The sequence below is a fragment of the Dermacentor andersoni genome, chromosome 2 (assembly GCF_023375885.2).
Source record: "Dermacentor andersoni chromosome 2, qqDerAnde1_hic_scaffold, whole genome shotgun sequence".
Classification (NCBI taxonomy): domain Eukaryota; kingdom Metazoa; phylum Arthropoda; class Arachnida; order Ixodida; family Ixodidae; genus Dermacentor; species Dermacentor andersoni.
The window spans coordinates 205114556-205139487 of NC_092815.1; the positions used below are offsets into that span (position 1 = coordinate 205114556).

Here is a 24932-nt window from a genome sequence, read left to right on the forward strand (position 1 = left end):
ATAACTTGGGCGAAAATTGCCTGAATGGTGCAATCAGATACAAAACCAAATCGCCTTTGCGGTGTTTTTATGCTTTACAGCTTACCATGAATGTATTGCGGCGAAACTAACTTTAGTAAACCTGCCACCATTGTGGAGCACATATTATGCCCTTGCCGATTTTTCTTGCAAAAAAATTAGGTGCTCGTTAGATTTCTATCTTGCTTAGGAGCTTTAATGTCATTTCCACATTAGTTTTCTGCTTCAGACACAAAAAATTGGCGCTCGTTTGATTCAGGGGCATGTTAGACTCGGGCAAATACTGCCAAATTAATAAGCGATGTGAGCTGGTGTTTTTTCTGCACTTGTTTAATACGGCCTGCTGGATAATTAGATCAATCTCGTTGGCCCCGTCAGGGTGGAATTGATAGAAGTTGACTATATTTGTATTCACTTTGAAAAGTATGTATAGCCTTTTAATATTTGATAGAGGATACGAATTTACGAAGCAAATCAAACATACTATGGCTGCGCGGGGGCAGACATAGTTCTTTTCGCTTGTTTCTATGTAATCTGAGATTGTGTCCCTGATTCCTGACGAGTTTCGTGACAATATTGTGCTGCTGTCGTAATTTGACACGTAAAGCACACTCAGCCACCGGACGAATAAATTGCATGGGAGAGCCAACCTGTTGGTGGGAAGGAGCACATGTTCGCGAACAGCAAAGGTGGACGTGCAGCTCAATAAAAGGAGATTGCGCTAAGAAGCCTATACTCCGTTTAAGACATCAGGTGTAACGCTGTGGGAGCCACACAAGCAGTTCGGCGACGAAAGTGGATCACTCCGCGTGGTCCATCCATGCGTTGCTGCACGCCAACGGCATTTGCTTGTGTACACGTGAGGCTGCAACGACAGGCTGTCAATAAAAAAAAAAGCCGAAAAGAAATGTAACGAAAAACAAATTGATCTGAAACTACGCATTAGATAGCCGTATATCGCCGTTTGTTTGTTTCTGTGTATTAAAACATTTTTATTGCGAAGCAATACTACTTTAGGTCGCACTTCAGCCCGTTCCGTGACGAGGCGGTGGTAGGCACCATTGACCTTTAGCGTGACCTCGCTGCGTGACGTCACACCACGTGACCTAGAGTGACGTCACACCAGCTGTGTAAAAACGGGGCCCCATCTCACGCGTCGCGAGGCGAGGCGGTAGCCACCAATGGCGGCCTAACTCCCGCTCCTCTCACCAGGGGCGCTACGGACACTATTGCTTTGCAATCACCAGACTTAACGAAGCTAAGCCACGGCCGTTTTTTTCATTCAATACCGAGCCTATATAAAGGACAGTTTCACACAATTGCTTCCAAGAGCCTCGAACTATTTCTAAGTATGAACGCAGCCACTGCAAAAAGTGTCTAGCCTCCACAGCATTGCATCTGATGTCTGAAACGGAGTATAACTGCAGTGATAACACTTTTTTCCGGATGTATAGTCTGATGAACTGATCCACAAAAGCAATGCCCGTCCACGTGGCCCTAATATGCAAATATGCCAGCTTTACACTGCATGCTCATGTCACGCCTCAGCGCAGCGTATCGCACGCCTGTTACAGCATTTCAGCATTGAGCGATGGGCAATCTACTACCGCAACATGGCTGAGCCAGATCAGCTACTCATACAAATATCACATGCGATGGATGTTTCACAGTGGACATTATGATGCCTGCGTGCTGCAGTATGCTAAAAGGCGCTGTTCTAAACAAGTGCTAGTGCATTACAGATGCTTTCTGGGGCTCACAATCAAAATCTCATCTTTCTTAAGCAATTGGAGGTGCCCTCCCTCTTCCTCTCACCCCACAATACACGTGTGGCCGTGTTATATTCTTTGCAGTGAGTTGGTCGGATGTCTTGCACTGAAGGAAAAACAAAAGGGGCATGCCACAAAACCTTTGCTGCAAATGTCCTGCTTGCATGTGGTGTAGGGAAAAGAAAAGAACACTATGTTCTCTGCACAATGGTCATAGTAGCAAGCAGTACAGCACCACTTCGTCTTGGTTGGGTGCAAATGTGGCTTTTGCCTCGCTTGTTTGTTGGCGCTTTTGCAGTGTCAACCGCAATCCTGAGCTTATTGCTTGACAACAAAAGTATTGGGTGACAACCGGCTCTGGCATGCCTCCGTGTTATTGGCATTTGATCCTGTATAATAATGCACTGGTCGGCAAAACCATACAGATATAGTGTGAATTGCTCAATTTTCCAGATCAGCATATGAGTCAAATAAACAATGATTTACTGTAATGGCTTACTAGTCTATATATTGTTGTGGACAACATACCGCATTTACTTGAACCTAACGTGCACTTTTCCCCCGTTAGAACGGGTTCAAAAATTGCGTGCCTGTGAGAATCAAGTACGACCCTAAATCTTAGTCACCATATCACCATCAGCATTTCAAAAACTTGGAGGATGCTTAAGCTTCGCCTTTAAGAGGGAAATGCGATATTGTTATCGGGCCTCGTTAATGCTGATGCCAACATTTAATATTTTGCAACATGAGGCCCGATAGAAAATAACGGTGGGCTGATCCTGGTGGAAGTGCAGAGCAATGGCTCACACCCCCGTAAGCAAGGAAAAAGGGGTTTGTGCTTGAGTTTCCGTCTAACAAAATCATGTTTTTTTGTATGTTCAAACTATTTTGTATATTCAAATTATGATCTGATGCTATCATGTCTGTAGGTCGCATGCAAGTCAGATTTTACTAATTTTGTAACGCATTTTATTTTGGGAAGTTCAATTAGTTCAGTAATACTTATGCACCACGCGGAGGGCCTGCGTGGTTGTGGGTTCGGGATGATTTTTTCTGGCGGACAATGCTGCCAACACCTGATTTTGCGCGACATGGGGCCCAAAATGGTTATCGTCCTGGTGTAGTTATGCCGTGATCCTGACTCTGTGTTTGTATCACTTCTTGTTCAAATAAACTTTTTCTAAACACAATGGCCGTCTCATACGGCTTCAAGACAAGCTGCCATAGCTGCCTCCATGCGCTGTACAATAGTATGTGTGCTCAGGTTAGTCCACCATCTGTCTTCCCATTTTGTGCTTTTGCTGTATCAGCATGGAAGCGCCGACTGCGAAGACATGCCAACTTCATCACGATGCCACAATAAAAGGAAAGTGATCAGGTGTGCAGAGGCGGACAGAAATCAGGCTGCATCACGGGTGTTCGGAGTTCCCGAAACTTGCATGCAGCACTGGTGTAAACAGAAGGAGAGGCATTCTACTCCGGTGGCCGTTGCATAGAGCGCGACCGCACACAGCTGCGTGGGCCCTATCTTGAAAGCGATCAGCGATGGGAACAGAGTCTACGCATCTAGGCACACCGCAGTGTTGTTGTCACTTAGTTCGCTTTGAAGCGAAAGGCAGCACAAAGGTCAGTTTCCTCGCTCATGCTGTCACACTTCCTGAAATCAGTGTTTTGATAGCGAATGAGATGTGTTCAAGTCCACCATGCTTGTTAATTTAGTTAGTAAGTGAATGTTTACAAGTTTATACGGCCGACAAAGCTACTATCGTTACTTCGTATAGCAGTCTACTAATATGCTATCGTAATCGATGCTTCGCCTTCGGGCGAAACTTCGACTCCTTTTATTCAGAGGAACTTTAGTGCATTGGGAGTAAATCTGTTTTTCCAAACGGGTGAAAGTTGTATTTTTGTATGAAAGCATGAGGGGCATGGCACTGTTAAGGGTTTTTTTTTAGGTCATGGCAAATGGGTACGCATTACAATCGAGGGTGCGTTAGAATCGAGTAAACAGTAATTGCGATGTTCCTACCCATTAAAGCAACCAAACTTGGCAATAAAGCATCTGCATATATTATTTGATATTACGTTTGTTTATATTTGTTATTACAAATAGTATTTAATTATATGTAACTTCTTGTCCATAGAGCCCCATGTATTTAGAACCTCAGTATAACGAAGTGTGTTCATACACAATTTCAATCTAACAAAATTTCAATGCTGCTGCAAATGAATCCTGAGACAATGCAGACGATCAAATAGTTGAATTACATGTGGCTGTTTGCGAACGCACCTTTCAAATCGCGCACCACATGACCAAGAGCAGGCGCTATAACGGAGCAGCATGATATTCTGTATAAAGTCCAACTGCGATAACATCCTATTGGGTACCACGTGCTATATGCTTTAGGTACAAATAAAAGCACGCGAAGGTGAGCTAAGAAGGATGGTGCCTAGATGAGTGCTGTCTTCCCATGCAAGCAAAGAGAAAGGGGGAGTGCTCTTGTTCGCAGTGACAAGATCAATGCGAGTCGGGAGGGGGGGGGGGGGTGAGGGAGAGAAAGACAGCGGGGGCGCGTTGGCACATAGGTACTATATCCTTTTCTAGTGCGGCCGTGGCTGCGTTTGGCTGTCAGCGATTGCTTTTTTCGATTGTCTGATAATTTGGAAAATTTTACGGCCTCTTGCATGCAAGAAAAATCCATCTGCAACTGTACTTATTTGCATAAAAGGGGCTGAATTTCAATATAACGAAGCAAATTTCTGATTTTAGGGACTTCATTATATCGAGGTATAGCTGTATTTACACACTCCTAGCCTTTGTGCAGATGCTTTACGATTGCTACTTTATAAATACAGTCTCCAGCAGATGTTGTGGGTTCCCTGCTATGACGTACGAAAGCACTTCAGTTCTAAGCAGCATTGTTGGGCAAGGAGTGCATTTGCTGACAATGCTAAGAGTTTGTCGATTTCAGCTGCTGACTTGTTGAGCGACTGCAGTTCTTCATTGACTAACATTTTACTTGACTAGGCAATAATTCGTGCCTCATATCTGCGAGCAGAGCAAACACTTGTTTTTCCTCTTCTATGCATTTGTCTTAATTTTAGCCACTATGCTTTCAACTGCATGCTGACCCTTGCACACGACCTGAACTGCCTCTCGGATGTACCACTGTGTGGGCACTGAGGCCTTGCATGCTGCACAGATTCCTGGGCTGCTACGAACTTCTGGAGGCATGCAGCCTGTCGGATGCGCTAGTGGACATGACGGGAGCCGCCGCCGAGCACCTGGAGTTGGCTGTGGGAGGTTATGCACGCGACCCCGCGCTACAGCAGCAGCTGTTTGCCAAAATGCAGGCTGTGTTGGACAATTCCTGCCAGGCGGTCGTCTGCTGTGCTATCTCGGTAAGCGTTTAAGTTCAGCTAGGCTTCAACTGGGGCTGGTTTGTGAGACACCGTTCAGCTAACTCCATCAGTTTCTTCACAAAAGACAGCACCAATATGGACACCGGCACAGTAAACCGAATAAGTTCTGAATGCACATTGAAAGGTAACCGGTAGTTCTGCTGCAGCAAAAAAGTGTAGCGTGCACTTTAGCGACTTCACCAACACCCCTTTGAGGCAGAGATCATGCATTCGGAGCCTGATCATCGGTCAGCAGACATTTCCGCGTATCATTTGTCCTGTTTGTTAAATAATGGTACTGTATTTAACGGAACGGAACGCGATGGCGATTGTAGCGCTAAGGTCAACCTACCCGTCATGTGTAATGAAAACATAGAGTAAAATGGTGAAGGTAATGTGAGATGAACGGAAAAATAAATGGTACCTTCATTTAAGGAATCAGAATTGGGAAATGAGTCCCCTTCACTCATCATTGCCTGAAGAGGAGGCAGTGCATTCCTTAGGTGGTACTCTCAGGCAGTCACTTGTGGAGTAGTTTCACATTCGCAAAATTTTGTGTGACTTAGGACTGAACGCGTCCCAAATAAGTGTTTTTGGCGCTGTGCCGAGCACAGTATCTCTGCACAGTGCGAAGAGCACTATTGGGCGAGCACTTCGAGGTATCCGGTGTCGGGACAAGCCAAGTCTCGCGAAAGCAAAACTTTGCTTTGCAAGTTGCAAACCAAAACTTGCTTTGCAACTTGCAGAACTTTGCGAAAGCAAATGTTGCATCACCGCAACATGTCGCACACACATTTGCTTAGAAGACCGTCCAAGCAGCTCAAGCGCACTCTAAACCTAGCTGTAGCTGTCAATGCTTTTCCCTTCTGGCAAAACCTACATATTTCCTTTGCCAGTTAGAACCTTGTTTACAAGGTTGTTTCACTCACACCGAATGCAGATGCATTGTTCCTGCGGCACTTGTTGAGTTCCTTCGTTCCCTTTTGTGCATGTTCTCCGCAGGTGGAGCACGCAGACGAGATGGGCAGCACGACGACCAATGGTCTGCTTAAGGGCCACTCCTACCAGGTGGTGTCTGCCCGAAAGGTGGCACCCGTGGATGCCCCCTCCTGGCAGGAGCTGTTTCGCGATCGACCGCAGCTGTGTCTTCTCCGGCTGCGCAACCCGTGGTGTTATATGGCCTCAGCCTGGACGGGCATCCTGGCTCAGGGGTGAGAGGGCACTCTGCTTTGGGCACAGGACGCTTTCGCATGAGCAGTTGTCTCAAGCTGCACTTGCTGCACTAATGCCATACCTACCAACTTTCCTGAGCTTCTTGTGATGTTTACGAATTCAGGCTGTTTCTACAATTTTACTACTCTTGCCTCGTTTTAGAAAAAATAAAAGCTGTTTGCCTAACGCTCTTAAAAGATGGGCTGGCACAAGGTTGAAAGATGGGCTGGCACAAGGTTGCAAAAAATGTATGCAGAAAAGAAACTACCGATGGTAATTGCACTGCCCTCATTTGGCAGTGCAAGACACCACATACCTGAAGAGGGGCATATGATATATAGCTCCAAACAAATTTATTCATACAAGTTCCTGAAGTAAGTGAAACTGGTGCCAGCAAAAGTCACTGAAAGAAGTAACTGTGATCTATAAATGTATTGCTTGTCAGTCTATGCCATTCCATATTTGCTGCTGCTGATGCTTGTGTTTTGTATCTAAAGGTAAACAATCAATAATTAAGTGCATGTGTATCCCAGAAAAGATCTGCTCAGGGCAAACTTCTAAAAAAATGTGCATGTAATTGCTTGTGCGTTTGTGCCTGATTTGTGCTGTGCCTTGAATGCACATTGAAAAGCTCCATTTGGCGAAAATTATTCCGGTGACCTGCACTCAGTGTCTCTCTCAGCACCTGTGCTGATGTCAGGCCCTATCGATCCAGTTAATGCAACTTTTATCCTCGACTCCACAGCGTACCATATCCACGACAGCAGTTGCATTCACTACTTTCTATGATGGTTTCTTTGACGTAATTGTTTACACTTCTTTTCATATGTAGCAGCAACACTACAAAGGCTAGAGGGTTGCGATGCAAAACTATCAATGACAAAACAAACTATTTATAATATACAATTGATGACTCAAAACTACACAATGTGCCACACGTAATCACTGGAACATGAACTTTGCAATGTTTTCCTGCATGTTTCTGACCACGCAATGTGCAGATCGTGGCAACAATCGTAGCGTTTTGTGCTCTCGCAGTGCATGTGTCACGAAGTGCTGCTGGCCTGACATATACCCTCCTGCACCAAGTCGGTGTATGGTGTGCTGCCACACACCAAGTGCAGCCATGGTGACAGATGTACTGCCATAGTGTACTGCCATGGGTTTGTTACATTTGTTTAGCAAGAAGAGCCCTTGATACATTTCATTTAGCCACTTTTAGCCACCGTTTCATTTAGCTGGGCATTATTAGCACTGTGTCGTCAGCTGCTGATGACGGCTATGTGCACTGGCACTACTGTTTTGTATATTTAGCTTTCATAAATTACACAGCCTGCGAGACCATGTTTTTATAAGTTGAGCAGCAGAATTAAGGTAGACAAATATCACATATCTTTACTGCTCTAACATGTTGTATTGAGCAATTGACTGAAATGCATTTCAAGTTCGGACTTTACAGACGTGTTCATTTACAGGTCAGCCGAGTGGTCCCGTCTCTCGGAAGCCGAACAAGCCAAACTCGGCATCAGCCCATCTGATGAGGAAGAATTCTGGTGAGCTGAGATTAGCCAGTAAAAGCATGTTGCTACATTTCCACGTAGCATCCCAGCATTGGCCTGCATTTTTGAAGTGACAGTGTACAATTTGCACTGAGCTTGCATTGTCTCACTGCTCACTGGTAGTGGTTTAAGGGGACTCTAATGAAAAATTCTAAATTAGTAGGCAATGGTAAAGTATTCTTTCCCACTCCTTCCAGCATGCATCAACAACATACAGCACCGAGACAGGATGAGGAAATATATATTCTTACTGATAGTCAATCGGCATGTCTAGCCTATGTGAATGGCCATCTAGATAAAATAGCGTGCGATATCCTCAACCACTTCAACGAAATACCATGTTTACTCGTATAATGATTGCACTCGCGTAATGATCGCACCCCTGAATTTTGTCATAATTTGATTTTTTAAATTTCTCATGTAATGATCACACCCCGAACTTGCCACAGCGATATGTTGTGTGCCAAGTCTAGCTAATTATGATCACGCTTACCATCTGTCGAACGCTATGCGAACGACTCTTGAAGACAAACCAAGCGGTCTGCATGCAACAAATAGCGAGCGGCGACGATAGCACCCACGTTTACACTGATACATTAGAAGTGTACCCTATTCATACGTCGACGCTTGTAACAGCTAAAATATTCGCCCACCCTTAGCGCAAACGTGCCATATTAGGATAGTAGTGAAGACAGATGCCACAGTTTCCGCAGCATGCCGGCCATGTGTTTCTATGTCACTGGCAGCTAAGCGCGTCCATCAGTTTCTGTCCCCTCAAAGCGGACATGGTTACGTTATTGCCACAAGCTTGCCGATATTAACGATATTATTCATTACTGATACGGAAGAAACTGTTTCAATGCATGTTATGTACTCACAAGAAGAAAAAAAATGGTGTTCGGCGCTTTCAGCTTGCTCTGCCGGCCACCATTCTTGTTTTGGTGTCTCGCACTATATACAGCAGCAGCTGCCTATTTGTTAACCTATTGTCATCCCGCAGCAAACGCAGGATGAAAAAAAAATTTTTTTCCTTTTGTGGCAAATTTAACCCGCGTAATAATCGCACCCCTGAATTTGCGTCAATTTATTTTTACAGAAAAGTGCGATCATTATGCGAGTAAATACGGTACCCCGCACCACAATAATCTGGACACTGGGACACGAAGCCGTCAGCGGAAACAATCGTGAACACACTACAGCCCGAGGTCACTGCAGTCAGACACTGCAAGGGATGCCAGAAGACTCCAGTCCACAAGCACTACACACTTACTACGAAATACTTCAGCACTACCACTTTTTGAGAAGAATGATGCCGCCACCGCACCTATCCCTCAGCAGAGCTGAAGCCACGGCCTGGAGGCAACTCCAGACCAACAGCTATCCTCACCTCAGGCTCCTCCACGCCATGTACCCCACCCTTTGTCAACCCCTTTGTCCTTTCTGTACAGAGCAAGTTACCCTATACAACACCACATGGGCCTGCCAAAAAATACCTAATAACTACACCAACCGAAACGCGACACACAAGCAGTGGGAGATGGTGCTGACCAGCTCGGCATTGGAGAATCAGCGAAAGCTGATTGCCAGAGCCAAAAGTGCTGCCACCGCCACTGGGGCCTTGGACTGAAGGCTCTACCCACCACGGGGATCCACCCCTCTCCGTGCCCCATCAAAAATTAAGTTTTGTCTCCCTCTCTCTCTCCCAGCATACAGTAAAACCCCATTAACTCGAAGTTGTAAAAAGTGGAAAAGCTTAAAGATGAGCGAATTCACAAAATTATAAGCCTCTGGCTATGCATAGGCAACATAAAGCCTTTCAAAATAGATGCCAGTAGCCACCAAATTTTTCGCCAAAGCTCAATATAATGAGAGCAATATTTTCGGTAGATCACTTTTACAAAATATTGCGCTACTGGGCACCCAACATGTCGGGCTGCTACAGGCAACAATCTTCTCACGAAGTCAATCACACACTGTTGCACGTAGACACCGACGTGTTCAAAGCTAGTGATGGGACACATGGTGAAAATCGTGTGAACGTCAGCGATTTGCACTGCTTAGACACCGCCATCCTTGTGCGATTCTTGCAGTACAGTGGAACCCCAGTTGTACGGCCCTGATTTTGCGATGTCCCAGGTCTTTTCGATGCGTCCATTGTCAAATCTCGCAAAACTTGTAAACTCTCCAAAAGTGACCACCCAAGAATACCGCCCTAGCGCCTATGGAAAGCGCAAACGCATTTGGAAAGATGGAACTGATAATCCACCGGAAGGCGCGCAAATCATCTCGGATATGCATGTTCAGGCATGCAGTTGGAAGCTTTGTTTGCACGCGAGGACACTTGACTTCTCGCATGTCAGTCATATAGGTTTCCAGTTTCCCACGGCTCATCGTGTCATTCCGACACCACGATTTCCAAACTGATTAGCGGGAACGCTAGCACGCTTGCACGCAACACTAGTGCCAGCAGCGGAACGAAGATCGCTTCCTGCACTCTGCTTGCAAAACCAACTGAGTGGAGCGTGAGAGCGCTACTTGACTTCTCGGTGGTTTCACAGCCGAGCTGATGGCGCATCGCTCACGTCTCAGCAAGACGTGCTTGTCAAATGCCAAGATTACGCAGTACCCTGCAGTGCCTCGTCACGCTACAAACTAAAAATTTGCTACAAACTTACACTGTCACTTTTTCGCTATATCACAGCAACATATAAAGTATAGAAACCTTTGGGTAGCGACTTTTTCCCACCATTTTCACAGTCGAGATTTCGAGATATCCAAAATGCGGCTCTAAAGCATTTCAAGACAAGATGTGAACAATATGTGGAGTTAGTTGACACCGAGCCAGGAAAAAATTTTGGCTTGACCGATGTTTCGAGATATATCACAGTTTGAGTTACCGAGGGTTTACTGTATATATATATTGTGGGTAAACTTTTATTGTTAGTAAGAAGAAATATAATGCCAGACTTTCTTTTCCACTTAAGTTATTATTGGAAAGCCAAAGTTAAGTAATGTCGGAAAGTATGAGGCCACGGTTTCAGACCTTTCTAACACAGCTTCACAATTGCATACAGGACAAAGCACAGAGAGGAAGTTTCCGAGCAAATCATGGTGACACGGTGCCAAATTGGCTCTTTAAACTGCACCTCTCAGTGTTGTTGAGACTATGCTTATGCTTTTTTTCTGAGCCATCCTTTGCAACGCTGAAGTATCATTAAAGTCCATCAGATGTGTCTACTCAAATTATTAAATTGTATGTATGTGCCAAAATTCACGGGAGTAATACCGCATATATTCTTGTAATGAATGCAATCACATAATAAACGCACCCTCAATTTTGCTCTTGAATATTAGGATTTTTTTTTTTTTTTGCCCTCACAATAATCATGCCCCCAACTTTGGTCCCGCGCAGTCTCGTAATCGAACGACCAAGCTGTAGTTCTTTGGGAAGACTAGAATATTTCATTCTTCTGCACGTGTTTACCGTAAGCATTCGTAACCTTGATGCCCGTCACTGTGTTGCCGCAGCCAAAGCAGTGGCTGTGGATTTGGTGGTGGGAGCAGCTGACGGTAAAGCCATTACGAGAGAACACTGGCAGAAAGCATTTGGTAAGAGGCTGAGCCAAAGCAGTCTGCCTATTCTTACCACATGCTTGTTGCCAGTGTTCCCTTGTCGTGGCTTTGCCATCAGCTGCTTTGTCATCAAAACGGATCAAACCTGCAGCCCCTGCATGGATGGTGCCGACACATAGCGACGAGCCTGATGGGCATGGAGAAAGAAAGCTTATTTCCTCCCTCCCAGCTGATGGGCATCGAGATTAAGTGCGCTTGCTGTAAACACGTGCACAAGAGTAAAATATATTGTAGTTGTAAAACATAATCATCAGGCTGGCTGTTAACTTGGAAAGCACGATTAGAAAGCATTGACAATGGTCACGAATATGCCACGATCAATCAGACGCAAATGCCACTTAGTAAGACTGGCTGTGTAAAGGCACCTCGAAGGCTCGGGAGAGCAAGAAACATACAACTGCTTTCTGCAACAACAACTTCACTCTCACGTAATAGGAAAGTGTGCTATTTGTGGCTGGGCATGGTGTTGGCCAGGTGGTTTGCTGGAGATGCGAGAGCATGGGAGAGTCCAAGTGAAGGGGCGGGTGGCCAGCAGTCGGTAGGCTCTGTTGACCTGGCTTCGGTTACACACCACCACAGTGTCGAATTCTTATATCTGTTGCTCGCTTTTCTACCCCTCTTGTGTTTTGCTCTGAGCGATGGGCCGCAATTCTGGTTATTTGGCTGATTTTATGTTTAAAGGCTGTTCACTGGAGCATGGGATTCATTCTGTAAAAAGACACTTGGTGTTGACAAAGTCTGCATGGGCTGCTGGCAGAAGCAGCGCAACAAACTGCTTGCCATTGATCGGACTTGTCGCACCTTCCGAGGGTTTCATATTGTGTGGAGAAAGTCCTTCAATATGTCAGTAACCTACGAAAGGATGACTGTATCCTTTAACACGAAATGATCAGGACGGTTGCGCAAGCATCGCTTTGCCAACGACTAGCATCCTTGCTACGGGAAGGTCTCACAGATCTGTCTTCGCACAGTGACAAGAACACTGTCGGCCATATACTTCGACGGATCAGGGCAGAGTCTCACAAAAGTGAAACTATCTCTGAAAGTGATCGCCCTAGAATACCACCCCAATGCGTATGGAAAGCGTAAAGGCACGTGCAAAGATCGGACCAATTAGCTACCGGAAGACACGCAGATTGTATCGGGTACACGTGTTCACAAATGCAGTTCTGAGCTTTCTGTCTATGCACGAGCACACAAGACTTCTCGTGCGTCCATAGTTTGGTTCCCTGTAGTTTCGCATGGGTCATTGTATGATACAAACGTACAAGGAGGCATTGTCTCATGCCCACCGTGCTGGCTACCACCTCGGATGAGGGCAACACCACACATGTACCTACGTTCGCGGATGTTCTGCGTACTGTCGACTGCATTCGTAGATTTGTCTGTACAGGCAACACCGTGGGCGACCTCCTTGCTGCACTCAGAAAAAAAGCTCTTGCTGCGTGGCCAAAAAAAAATTAGGAAAGGACCGATTTTTTAAAGTTTTGTAGGTGAGAAAAGAACGTTTTAGCATGCTGGCGTGTGCAGTACACAGTATGCTAGATCCCTCCAACAAAGCTCAGTTATAACACCTGCACTGCAGTAGTCATTTTGCATTTACTTTTTTGGAAGTGTTGGGATCTGAGTCCTGCAGAGTATTTGTCCTTAGTTTAAATAGGAGCTCCTCACAACTCTGTCTCACAAAACTGTTCATTAGTGACATACAGTGCAGTCCACTTATAACAATACCACATATAACAATATATCGGTTATAATGATGAATAGACTTCAGAGTATAAACTTATGCTTTAGGGCTATGAGAAAAAAAAACATATATAACGATATGTTATTCACGAGATATCGGATATAACGATCGAAATTCTGCCTTTTGGGTGGCGTTTTCCTTGGAAAATAATTGTGAAATTTGCATTGCTAAGTTCCCCTTAACCGAGACATGGCGAAAAGTTTGCCTACGCGAGTTTGTATCTGCCGCCATTACCTTGCAGCACGTCCCGCCAGCGCACCGATTGCGAAAGCCACAGAAAGCACCAGAAGTTAGCGCAGCGTACCGCTGGTCACTTGGGATACACCCGCACATTGGCAAGAATTAGGCTAAAGTACTATTGGCCAAGACTTGCGTCGATCATGAAACGTTGCACACAGACATGCCTAGATTGCCAGCGCCGCAAAGCCCTACCCGGCAAGCCAGCTGGACTGCTGCATCCTGTTCAGATACCGCAAGCGCCGTTCGAACAAATTGGCATGGACCTTTTAGGTCCGTTTCCACTGTCTACTGCCGGAAATAGATGGATAATCGGCGTCACGGATGATCTTACTCGATATGCCGAAACAGGTGCTATCCAACCTGGAACAGCAGCCGAAGCAGCGCGATTTTTCGTCGAAGCCGTCGTCCTAAGGCATGGCGCTCCCGCAGTGGTCATAACAGACAGAGGATCTGCGTTCACGGCTGCACCGTGTTGCGACTAAGTGGTACCACTCACCGAAAGACCACGGCTTATCATCCCCAAACCAATGGGCTGACAGAACGTATGAATAAGACACTGGCAGACATGATGAGTATGTACATCGACGTCGACCACAAGAACTGGGAGGAGATTTTACCATACGTTACATTTGCGTATAACACGGCTCGCCAAGAGACAACACGCGTGACGCCTTTCAACCTCGTTTACGGACACGAAGTGACAACAATGTTGGACGCAATGCTCCCACACGAGTGCGGTGACGACGAGACTGGTGCTGAGGAGTTTACACAACGCGCAGAGGAAGCCAGGCAGCTTGCGCGTTTGCGAATCCAAGAACGACAGGAATACAATGCCCGACACTACAATCTTCGGCACAGACCCGTCACATACAACGTCGGTGACCAGGTGTGGGTGTGGACTCCGATTCATCGGCGGGGGCTGTCTGAGAAGTTCCTGCGAAGATACTTCGGCCCGTACACAGTTCTGCGCCGCATCAGCGATGTGAATTATGAAGTTGTCCCCGACAGCCATAACTGCTCCAAACGCCGGTGGCATCTGCCCGAGGTTGTGCACGTGCTTCGTATGAAGCCCTACATTTCCTCGTGACCTCAACTTTGCACCGTCTGTGCACAGCCTTCGGCGGTTGGTGCATCGGGACGATGCCTTTCTTGTTCAAAGGGGGGGCAAATGCCACATCCTATATGGTCGCCGCGGGTATGTGCCAGGCGATGAGAACGACGCTGAAGTGGCGCGCGAGTGGAAAAACAGAGACAACAACGACGTCGCTTTGACTGCTCTCATAAAAGTGCTTTTACACGTCCTCTACGCCGGCTTTCCCGTCTCCTACTAGGCTGCGACAATATGCAGGGAAGTACGCGAGTGCAGCATCTGACACCACTAGCAAGCAACAGAATATGATGACCCCGGCACTGTAGTAGCCCTGCCTGCGGCCTAAGAAAAAAAAAATTAAATTAAATTATGGGGTTTTACGTGCCAAAACCACTTTCTGATTATGAGGCACGCCGTAGTGCGGGACTCCGGAAATTTCGACCACCTGGGGTTCTTTAACGTGCACCTAAATCTAAGTACACGGGTGTTTTCGCATTTCGCCCCCATCGAAATGCGGCCGCCGTGGCCGGGATTCGATCCCGCGACCTCGTGCTCAGCAGCCCAACACCATAGCCACTGAGCAACCACGGCGGGTGTGGCCTAAGAAAGCGTGAACAGGAGTGTACTAGCTGCCCCACTCCCCTCAGACCCGCGGCAGCATTGAGTCACATGCATATTCTTCCACCTTACCTTTGACTGAAGCAACGAGACTCATTGAATAAGACAAGTCTTCTGGTGTTGGAACATCATGCTTCCTGAGGCTTCCCGTGTTCACCCACTGTTTATCGACGGGTATGCAAGTGCTACAGATGTCGTGGAGCTCAGTTACAGTCCGCCCCACTTTTGCCTAGAGCACTTGAAGTTTGTTGTTTGTTACTGCATGTGCAGAGAACGGGCTTACATATTATACAGAGTATCAGGAGGTCCCAGAGTGAGAAACTGCGAAGAGGACCTCTTCTCATTGGTGGATACATGAGAGTATTAGATCAGCAAAACAGGCGAACAAAAAAGAAGGAAGTGTCAACAAATACAATCGGTAGGGGACAAGTTATAATAAATAGTAAACAGTTAGATATGCATTAAAACAGTGCTATACAATAATATCAAATAAACACTCACGAACAGGAATGTCTAGTAATGTACGAAGAATATGCTTTTCTACACACTACTAACAAGGAAAAATAAAACTTGTTTTATAAAAGTAATGTAAAGAAAGTGTAATACGTAATTATGAAAATATGTTTATGACAAATGAATAGATGGTTCTGCTAACAGTATTTTTTTCATGTTGTGTTTAAAAACGTGCAACGAATAAGATGACTTAATAGTAACAGGAATACGATTCCAAAGTACAATACCATAGAAGGGAAGTGTACATTTTCCATAGTTTGATCTGATTTTAGGTAAGATAAGGTTATTGCACTGCAAATCAAATGCTATAAGAGTAATGCCAAAAGAGCTACTAGACTCTGGATACTGCGCTGAAGGTTCTAATTTATGTGTGTAGGTGACAAGCATTGCTCACAAGCATATTGCCTGTTTCTGAAACCTAGTAACAATGCATGAATAGTGTTTTCTTTGTCCTGCAGTGCACTTCTCAAGCACTCTAGGCAGGTGTGTGGACATCTGCGCTACGAGTTTCTTACGTTGTTATCTAGAGGGAAGTCTGGCGCCACTATCTGTGCGACTTTCCAAACAGTTGCTGTACCACCTTGAGAATGCCGGGATGTGGACATGCAAGCCGTCTCGAGCATGGCTCGACCTAAATTACTGTTACATGAAACCACAGTAGCGAAACTATTTACAGGGTGTCATCACAAGGGTAGCAAGCACTGGCCAACGTGGAAGCCAGCCAACATCAAGGAAGGCACATCGTCGTCATTAGATCAGCAGTGGTCTCCTGTGGGTATGTCCCACTAAATCCAAGTGTCGACATCATCCTCTTCCAATAGCACGTAGCATGAGCCCCGGCAAGAGAAGTGCCGGCCCGGCACCACTAAGGCCCCACAGCAGAGACAGAGTGGCAATGCTTGAGTCTCGAAACATGGACAACATCGCTGGACAACGAAACGAAAGATGTAGTGGGACTGGCGGACACAACCTCGTACATGGCATCAGCCCCTTGTGGCACAATGCTGTATGGGCCCCTGTAGCAAGGAAGGAGCTTTTCGGAAAGGCCAGCACATCTGCAGGGGGACCAAAGTAGCACGAGGGCACCCGAAGCAAAACGTTAGTCGCGGTGTTGCTGGTCGTAAATGCGCTTCCAATTGTCTTGGAAAGGAGCAAGTCTACTACAGGCTGCCTGCCAAGCTTAATCGGCCCATGCAGTGGCATTCCACGCATATTCACTAGTCAGAAGGAAGACTTGTGTCCAACGGTAAAGTTGGTTGTCACCCAAACAAAAGGTAAAAGGGAGAGTGCACAGCAATGTCATTACGGGAGGAATTATATGCGAATGTCACGCATGGCAGCGCAAAGTCCCGATAAGGGTGGTAAGCCAACACATACTGTATTTAATTTAATTTATACACTGTATTTATTGAAATACATACTGTACTTACTCGCATAATGGAAGAGCCGTGTTGCAGACTTTCTTGTAAAAAAAAAAAATTTATACAGATTCAGTGGTGCAATCATTACGCGGGTTAAATTTTCCGCGAAAAGAAAAAAATAATTGTTTTCATCTGTGATCGCTGCGGAATTACAACAGGTCAACAAACAGGCGGCTGCCCCTGTAACAGTGCAAGACACCAAAACGAAAATGGTGGCCGGCGGAGCAAGCCAAACGCGCCAAACGCTATTTGTTTTTCTTGTGAGTGCATTACATGCATTGAAACAGTTTCTCCCATATCGGTAATGAATAATATCGTTAATATCGGCAAGTTTGCAGCAATAACATAGCCATCTCCACTTTGAGGGGACAGAAACGGAGATGTGCGCGCCTAGCTGCCTGTGACATAGAAACACATGGCGGGCATGCTGTGAAAACTGCAGCATTTGTCTTCAGTACTATCCTAATATGGCATATTTCTGCGAAGGGTGGGGGAATATCTTAGCTGTGTTACAAGCATTGGCGTATGAATAGGGTACACTTCTAACGTATCAGTGTAAACGTGGCCACTGTCGTCGCTGCTTTCAATTTGTTGCGTGCCCATGAGTGCAGACGAGAGGAAACAAAAGGCGCCTTTTTTGTTGTTGTTGACCACAACCATTATAAAGCCTACAAGTAATAAAGCCAAGGCAAGTCTGGTTGTAGCTTTCTTTTTTTTCATGGAAGTGTGTAAAGTGATAAAAGGAATGAAATGGGGCATCTGCTTAGGAATCTGTTTGTTGCATGCAGACCGCTTAGTATGTCTTGAGTCGTTTGCGTAGCATTCGACATCATTCGACAGATGCTAAGCACGATCATCGTTAGCTAGACTTAGCACACAACATATCGCTCCGGCAAGTTTGGCGTGCTATCATTACACAGGAAAGAAAAAAAAAATCGGATTTTGACGACAAAATTCAGAGGTGCGGTCATTACGCGAGTGAAATCATCATGCAAGTAAATATGGTTTTTTGAAAGCACATCTTTTAAGGTCCAATTTAAGCACTCGGTCGGTTTAAGGTCCAATTTAAGCAATTTAAGCACTGGCGATGGTATGGCGTGGTGATCTTGTGCTGTGTGGAGCAGCAGTGCAGGATATCGTCGATGACTCTGGACAGGAAGGTACCGCTTCGGTCAGTCAGCAATTGACGTGGGGCACCGTGTACTAAAATTGTGTCACGGAAGAGAAAGTCCGCCACATCTGTAGCACAGCTGGCCGCCAACGCTCGTGTCATTGCATAGCGCGTTGCGTAATCGGTAGTGATGGCAACCCATTTGTTTCCTGAAGCAGAGGTAGGAAAGAGCCAGAGAAGGTCTAAACCTACACGGAAGAAGGGCTCAGTTGGGACGTTGGTGGACTGAAGATACCCAGCAGGAAGCATAGACAGTTTCTTTCGTCATTGACAGAGCTCGCAGGTGCTGACGTAATGCCGCTCTGAGCGGGCTAGGCCAGGCCAGTAGAAGCGATGGCGTGTTTAGTGTTTGCAACATTTAGCCGAATGAGGTGTAGACATGCCCAATTACGCCTGTTAAGGCCGCATGGCGTGTGAAACTTGCGCATAGGATTGCAAGTGCAAATAGGTCAGGACTGCTGCTCTGAGTCTTTACTCTAAGTTATTTTGTAAAGAACTCCCAGTACTCGTGAAGAGGCCCATAAAGTGAAGAGAATTGCAACTAGTGGTGAAGCACAGTAGCCTTTGGGCACCCCCTTACGGGCGCCTCCCAAAATGCGCAGGATTCCCCTCGAGGACTTTGTTGGCGCTTTCACAGACACCTGCGTGTGCCACCTGCCAGGCCGCGGTGGGTGGCGGGAGGAGAGCTTCCTGGGTGAGTGGACTGTGGGGGAGCGCGGGAGTGCCATGGACCGTGCCGGAGGCTGTATCAACCACAGGTCCAGCTTCCTTCGGAACCCACAGGTGAGCCCTGCCATACCATATCTCTCCCTTCTTGCTTTTTCTTTGGTGCAAAATTGTCTGTTGGCTAGGAGGGAATAGAAACATAGAAATGTAACATGGGAAGAAGGGAAGGAAACAAACAGGGCTGATTGGAGATTGCTGGAAGCAGCCCTTATCCTGATGAATGTGCATGCACAAAAATGATAATGAAAAAGGTCAGGTAACATTTTGGTTTACAAGAGTACGCCAATTCTCATCTCTGTATCAGAGCCATCATCAGGCCTTGCTATGTGAAGTGTGGTGGCACGCAGTACCGCCTGGATGTCGTGGAAGATGGGACGGTGGTTGTCCTGGCCTACCTGGTGCAGGACAGCACGAGTGCTGAGGGACCCACCGGGCACTTCGCCATCGGCATTCACGTCATGCAGGTGAGAAAAACACCGCGAGAGATTCGCGTGCAATTTCAGACATAGTCAACTGTGAGGGAAGCCCATCAGGTTTGCGTAACATTCTCGACACACATCAGTGACCTAACAATGGCAAGGGACATTGCAAAAGGAAAGCCAACGAAGGAAGAATATCGATGTTTCTTTCTTTTTGTTGAAGGTAAACGAGCACTTGCCACAGAGAACAAAAAAACATATTTTATGGCATTTCAGGACCTTGTTCACATAGGCCAAGGAAATGGATATTGTTCTCTTTTAGCATCTTTAGTTAAACAATAAACAAAGCAAACAAGATGGGCGTAAAAGCTGAGAGGGAATGCTGCGGGTTGAGAGGAGGGCAATGTTTTACCACTTCTACCTGTTTTGTTATAGTGCTCCGACACGAAATTCTTGTGAGAAAGCATTCCTTGAGAGATACCCTCTGCGTCCAGCTATGCAATAAAAACTGTTTAAGAAACCCATTTTAAGGCAGCTATTTTATACTGAAATTTACAGTGTAATTGTGCTCTGAGAACACAGTTATATTCTGCATATATAATCATATTGGCCACTCTACTCAGTTGCAATTATAAACTGAGAATAGTTGTAGGTTTGTGTCATAGACCCTTCAATATATACGTCTGAAATTCTGCAAGCTGTAATTTGTGATGTCTTGTGTCACCTGCATCTCGCGTTTCTTATTCGGCTGCTTAAAGGACCGGAAATGCCATCTATCTTGCCAAGGCTATCTTGCACATTGTTAACTTGGGCAACTTGGTTTTTACAAAATAGTTTACCACTGCAGTAGACTTCCATTAGTTCGACTCCAGTTAATTCGATTTTTGGTTAATTCGATCCTGGCTGAAGTTGCCGGCAGGCACCCATGCATTTTTATTGGCCCAAACTTTCGTTATTTCGATCCTAAAATTGGAATTTGCCAGATAATTCGAACTTAACCAATCAGCACGCGTGTGCCAGAGCCCTCTGATGACCCCAATAGCTGCCACTTTAGTGGCAGCGTCTGTCTCAGCGGAGCTTAGGGGGCAGTGAGTTTATCACATGCCATTTCTTGTCGGAAACGCCCATTTTTGGATCGCCCTAGGAAGATTTTCAAGCAATACGTGTAGCTCACAAATTTTGATTAGCAGTTATGATTTGCCACATAACACGTATGTACTGCAGCGAAGCTGACTTTGAAAACCGTGTGGCGAAGCTGGCTTTAGGAAACCGGCTGTCCTTGTGCAACAATTCTTGCTAAAAAATGGGATGTGCGTCATCTTTCTACTTCGTTTAGGAGACTTAATGTCATTTTTACATTAATTTATTACTTTGGACACGTAGAAAGTGGGCGCGCGTTTGATTCGAGGGTGTGTTAGAATCAGGCAGATCCTGCAAAGTGAATCAGCTGTGTCTTTTAGCCTTTTTTTATTCATCTTGCTTAATTTGACCCGCCGGATAATAAGATAACTTCCGTCGGTCCCATCAGGTTCAAATTAACTAAAGTCAACCTACACTGTGCGATGGCTATATATAGTTTCATTTTGCTTTAATACTTTGTGCAAAAATTGGGCGGTGCCAACTCCTGTTTGGCGCAGATGGAAGTGAATCGGCAGTTCCGAGTGCACCTGCTCAAGCCGAAGGTGTGCAGCTCGGAGTATGTGCGTGCGCGGGGCGTGTTCCTCGAGTGCAGCCTGCAGCGCGGCCGCTACTGTCTTCTGCCAACCACTTTCGAGCCGGGGCAAGCACGGCGGTTCCTGCTGCGTCTGTTGTACCGCCAACCACTTGATGCCAGGTAGGGAATTTTTGGCGTGACGTGACATGACGCTCAAGTGACTTTAGAAATAACACAGGTATCGCAACACAACAGGGACCAACAACTGCACATCTATGCCGATAAATGTCTAAGCAGTAAATACAAAAAGTCATATCCAAATGTGAGAGAAAAAACAAGAGAGATCACTGTCTTACGTTATAATATTTAATGTCTGCAACAGAGTGAAGATCTATTTTGCCAGCTGATCACTGTTGATTTACAGTCAGTGACTGATTTTTTCGAACATGCCCAATAATTTGGACGCCTTCACAGCATCGCCACATACCCCATAGAGCCAACGTACAGTTAAACCTCGGTGTAACGAAGTCGGTAAAATCAGCAATTTGCTTCGTCATATCGAAATTTCATTCTATTGAAATTCAACCTTTCATGCAAATAAGTACAGTCGCCGATCGATCTTTCTTACACGGAAAGGGGCTGCAGAATTTTCAAGATTATCAGGCAATCAAAAGAAGCAAATGTGGATAAAAAAACAATTCATTTTGTTAAATTTGGGAGTCAGCAACGAATGATATGGTTTCATGCTGCAGACATTGACAGTATCTTCTCGGCAGTACGAATTAAGCGAATCCAGGCACGCTTTCGTGTACGCTCCACCCCATGGCTGATTGCATTGCCCACGTTGGGATGACACTATCAGGAAAAGTGCCGGCAGCAGGGAGGGAATGCTTCGTCTGCCTCTCTCTCCAATGGGTCACCGAAACTCGAGATTACGCAACCTCCAATACGAAATGCACAGGAAGACAGCTTACATGATGCCATGCCGTCTCAGCATGCCCACTCTTTCCACACACGCAGCAAATCACCCCTAAAGAAGGATGCGCAGCTGCGTATGCACTCATCCACGCTTACAGCCTTGCGCAGCCGCGGCCGAGACACACACCAGAAATCGCGAGCATGCCAATTTGCATCCCCTGCCCCTCGCACGCGCTCTATCGCGTTAGCGCAAGCTTGTTCTCCTCCCCCTCTTTTCCTTTGTTTGCGCGGGAAGGCAGCACTAGTGAAGCCACCATCTTGTCTCACCTATGCACATTTTCACTCGCGCCTAAAGCACACAGTCCACGGGGCGCGATAGGATCTTATCGTACTTGGACTTGATACGGAACATGATGCGATGCCACTTCAGCGGTGGCTCTTGTCGCGCGGCGTGTGATTTGAGAGGTGCATTTGCAAGCAGCCGCTTGTAGTTCAATCATTTGGCCATCTGTGTCTGCAGAAGTTTCCATATGTCTCGGCGTTTCTTTGCGGCGGCAGTGAAATTTGGTTATATTGAAATCGCCTACAAACCCACTTCATTATATTGAAGTTCTAAATACATGGTGTTCTATAGACAAGAGGTTATGAAAGTTCAATACCTTTTTAAGAATTTTGGTATATTGGAGCTTGTTATATTGAGGCTTAACTGTATGTCCCACATTTTGAACGCTAAAACCCTTTGCCATTTGATTTTTTAAGATTTGTGCGCACGACTGTAGGTCTGGAACAGCAATAATCGAAGACACCACCACCGCTGCCACTTTGATTACCTCGCAGACTCAAACCGGTGCTGTCTCATGTCGATCCATGGTGTTTGATGTGTGGTCGTTTTGTGCTGTTGTGAACTTTGTAGTGTGACGCCTAGCTGCTTCGACATTCACTGCAGAGCTTCCTGCTGTTTGGTGTCGTGTTAATCATTCAAAGATTGCCGTTATCGGTAATGACAACTTTGTCATCCTCGCCGATGGCTTCGAAGCATGGAAAGCACTACGGTAGGTTGACGAAGGAAAAGCAAGCAGCCATCAATAAACAAGCTGAAAGCGGCTGTTCACCAGCCGTCCTGAGCAAGGATTTTGGCATTCCAAGCAGATGATTTCGGATTTTCTCAAAAGTAAGGTCTTGGAAGCGGCAAAAATTACAACGCTAATCTCGGGTCTGTTGTTTCCAGGCCTTTGGACACTTGGAAAGCAGTGACAAGACACTTTGCAGCTGCTTTCGCCTTGCGGGTTTCATACTCGGTACTGAGAAGGGCATCTCATCCCAAGATAACAACAGTGTGCCCGATCAGTCCCCTTTCATGGACTTTGTGATCGACGACCTGTGCACTGGTGGTGTTGCAATTTCCACTGAAGTAACATTTGAATGATTCACCAACTCTGACAACGCGCTCGGCCTCTATGCAGAAATAACATACAATGATTTGGACGACACCAAAACTGAAATTGAAAAGCCAGCACATAAGCTGCGATGCGCTCTGAATTGACACGAGCGCCGATGACATTGCCATCAGTGTACAGTGATGACATGACACGAGCCGATATTCAGGTAGCTATTATTACAATATCGTCGAGATGCTCAAGAGACGAGCCGCAGCAAGAACGACAATGAAGTGGGTCTGTGCCCTTGGTGCGAGCAAGTGTCAGCCTGGCTGTCTGGCTCCAGTGTAAATAGCCTCTTTCATCTGCGTCTTTCCACACGTAACAATATTATTGCATGCAAGCAAAAAGCTGTACGAAAGCAAACCTTTTTTTTTTTTTTTTCAATATTTCAAGCCACTAGGCCAGTGAATGGCAGCATTATGACTGACGTTGAAGATCCCAGTTGAAGGTAGCGCCACCTACTTTGGATGCACTCGCTGTAGGAATTTTTTCTTTATTGCGATAACAATTATAGCGATACTCTAGGAAAGTCCAAGTGAGATAATATCATATCGCGTGCTGTGTGCCGTTGGTGTGAGGGAAAGCATGCGAGGCCAAGCCGAGAAGCATGTCGGCTTGATGCCCACCGCCTTCCTGCTCACCCAGTGTTGTGCACACAAGAGGTCGGGCTGGAGCACACGTCTCCTCTTCTAGCTCAACCATTGCTGTGCATGGTGCAGGTCAGCATACCCTGTCTTGGACATAATCTGCAGAAAGTGCAAAGCCTAGACTAGCCGAGGTGGCTGGTGACCTTGTGCTTGCTGTGTTCTCGCACACCGAGCATTGAAGGTGAAATTTCGGAAACGCACCTAGCTGAGAGGCAGCACGAAGCTTTCGCTTGCTGCTGCTGCTGCCGCTCTTTGTCACACCTGCTTTGTGACAGGGAGTGCCTGCAGCCATTAAGTGAGGTCTGTTCGTGTTTTGCCTGTGCACATGTGACACCACGTTTGTTAAACTAATTATTAAAGGCCAACTGCAACGAAATTTCACTTGGGCTAAATTTACCATAGTTCCTTGAATCTAACATGCACTATTTTTTTTTATAAAACGGGTTCTAAAATTGCACACGCGTTAGAATCTGGCACGACCCTAAATGATTTCCAAATGACCGCCTTGTACCTGTTTTGAGCCTAGCTGCCATAGCATCCTCCATGTGCTGTAGTATGTGTGCTTAACTTAGTTCACCATCCGTCTTCCTGATTTATGCATTTGCTCTATCAGCATAAAAGAGCCGACTGAAGACACGCCAAATTCATCAGGATGCCGCATTAAAAGGAAACTGATCATGTGTGAAGACAGACAGAAATCGAGTCGCATCACGGGTGTTTGGGGTTCCTGAAATTT

The 24932-nt window shown here is 46.0% G+C and overlaps 1 protein-coding gene across 2 annotated transcripts in view; it reads left to right on the plus strand.

Annotated features, from left to right (window-relative positions):
* Window positions 1-24932, plus strand: part of LOC126540207 (calpain-5-like) — a 61299-nt gene that overhangs the window by 19171 nt on the left and 17196 nt on the right. For both annotated transcript variants that reach the window (XM_055075877.1, XM_050186996.2), the window contains 6 exons: window positions 4991-5189; window positions 6192-6400; window positions 7877-7954; window positions 18996-19176; window positions 19467-19583; window positions 21176-21372. In XM_055075877.1, the coding sequence (XP_054931852.1) occupies window positions 4991-5189; window positions 6192-6400; window positions 7877-7954; window positions 18996-19176; window positions 19467-19583; window positions 21176-21372 (981 nt within the window). The remainder of the gene's footprint in view (window positions 1-4990; window positions 5190-6191; window positions 6401-7876; window positions 7955-18995; window positions 19177-19466; window positions 19584-21175; window positions 21373-24932) is intronic.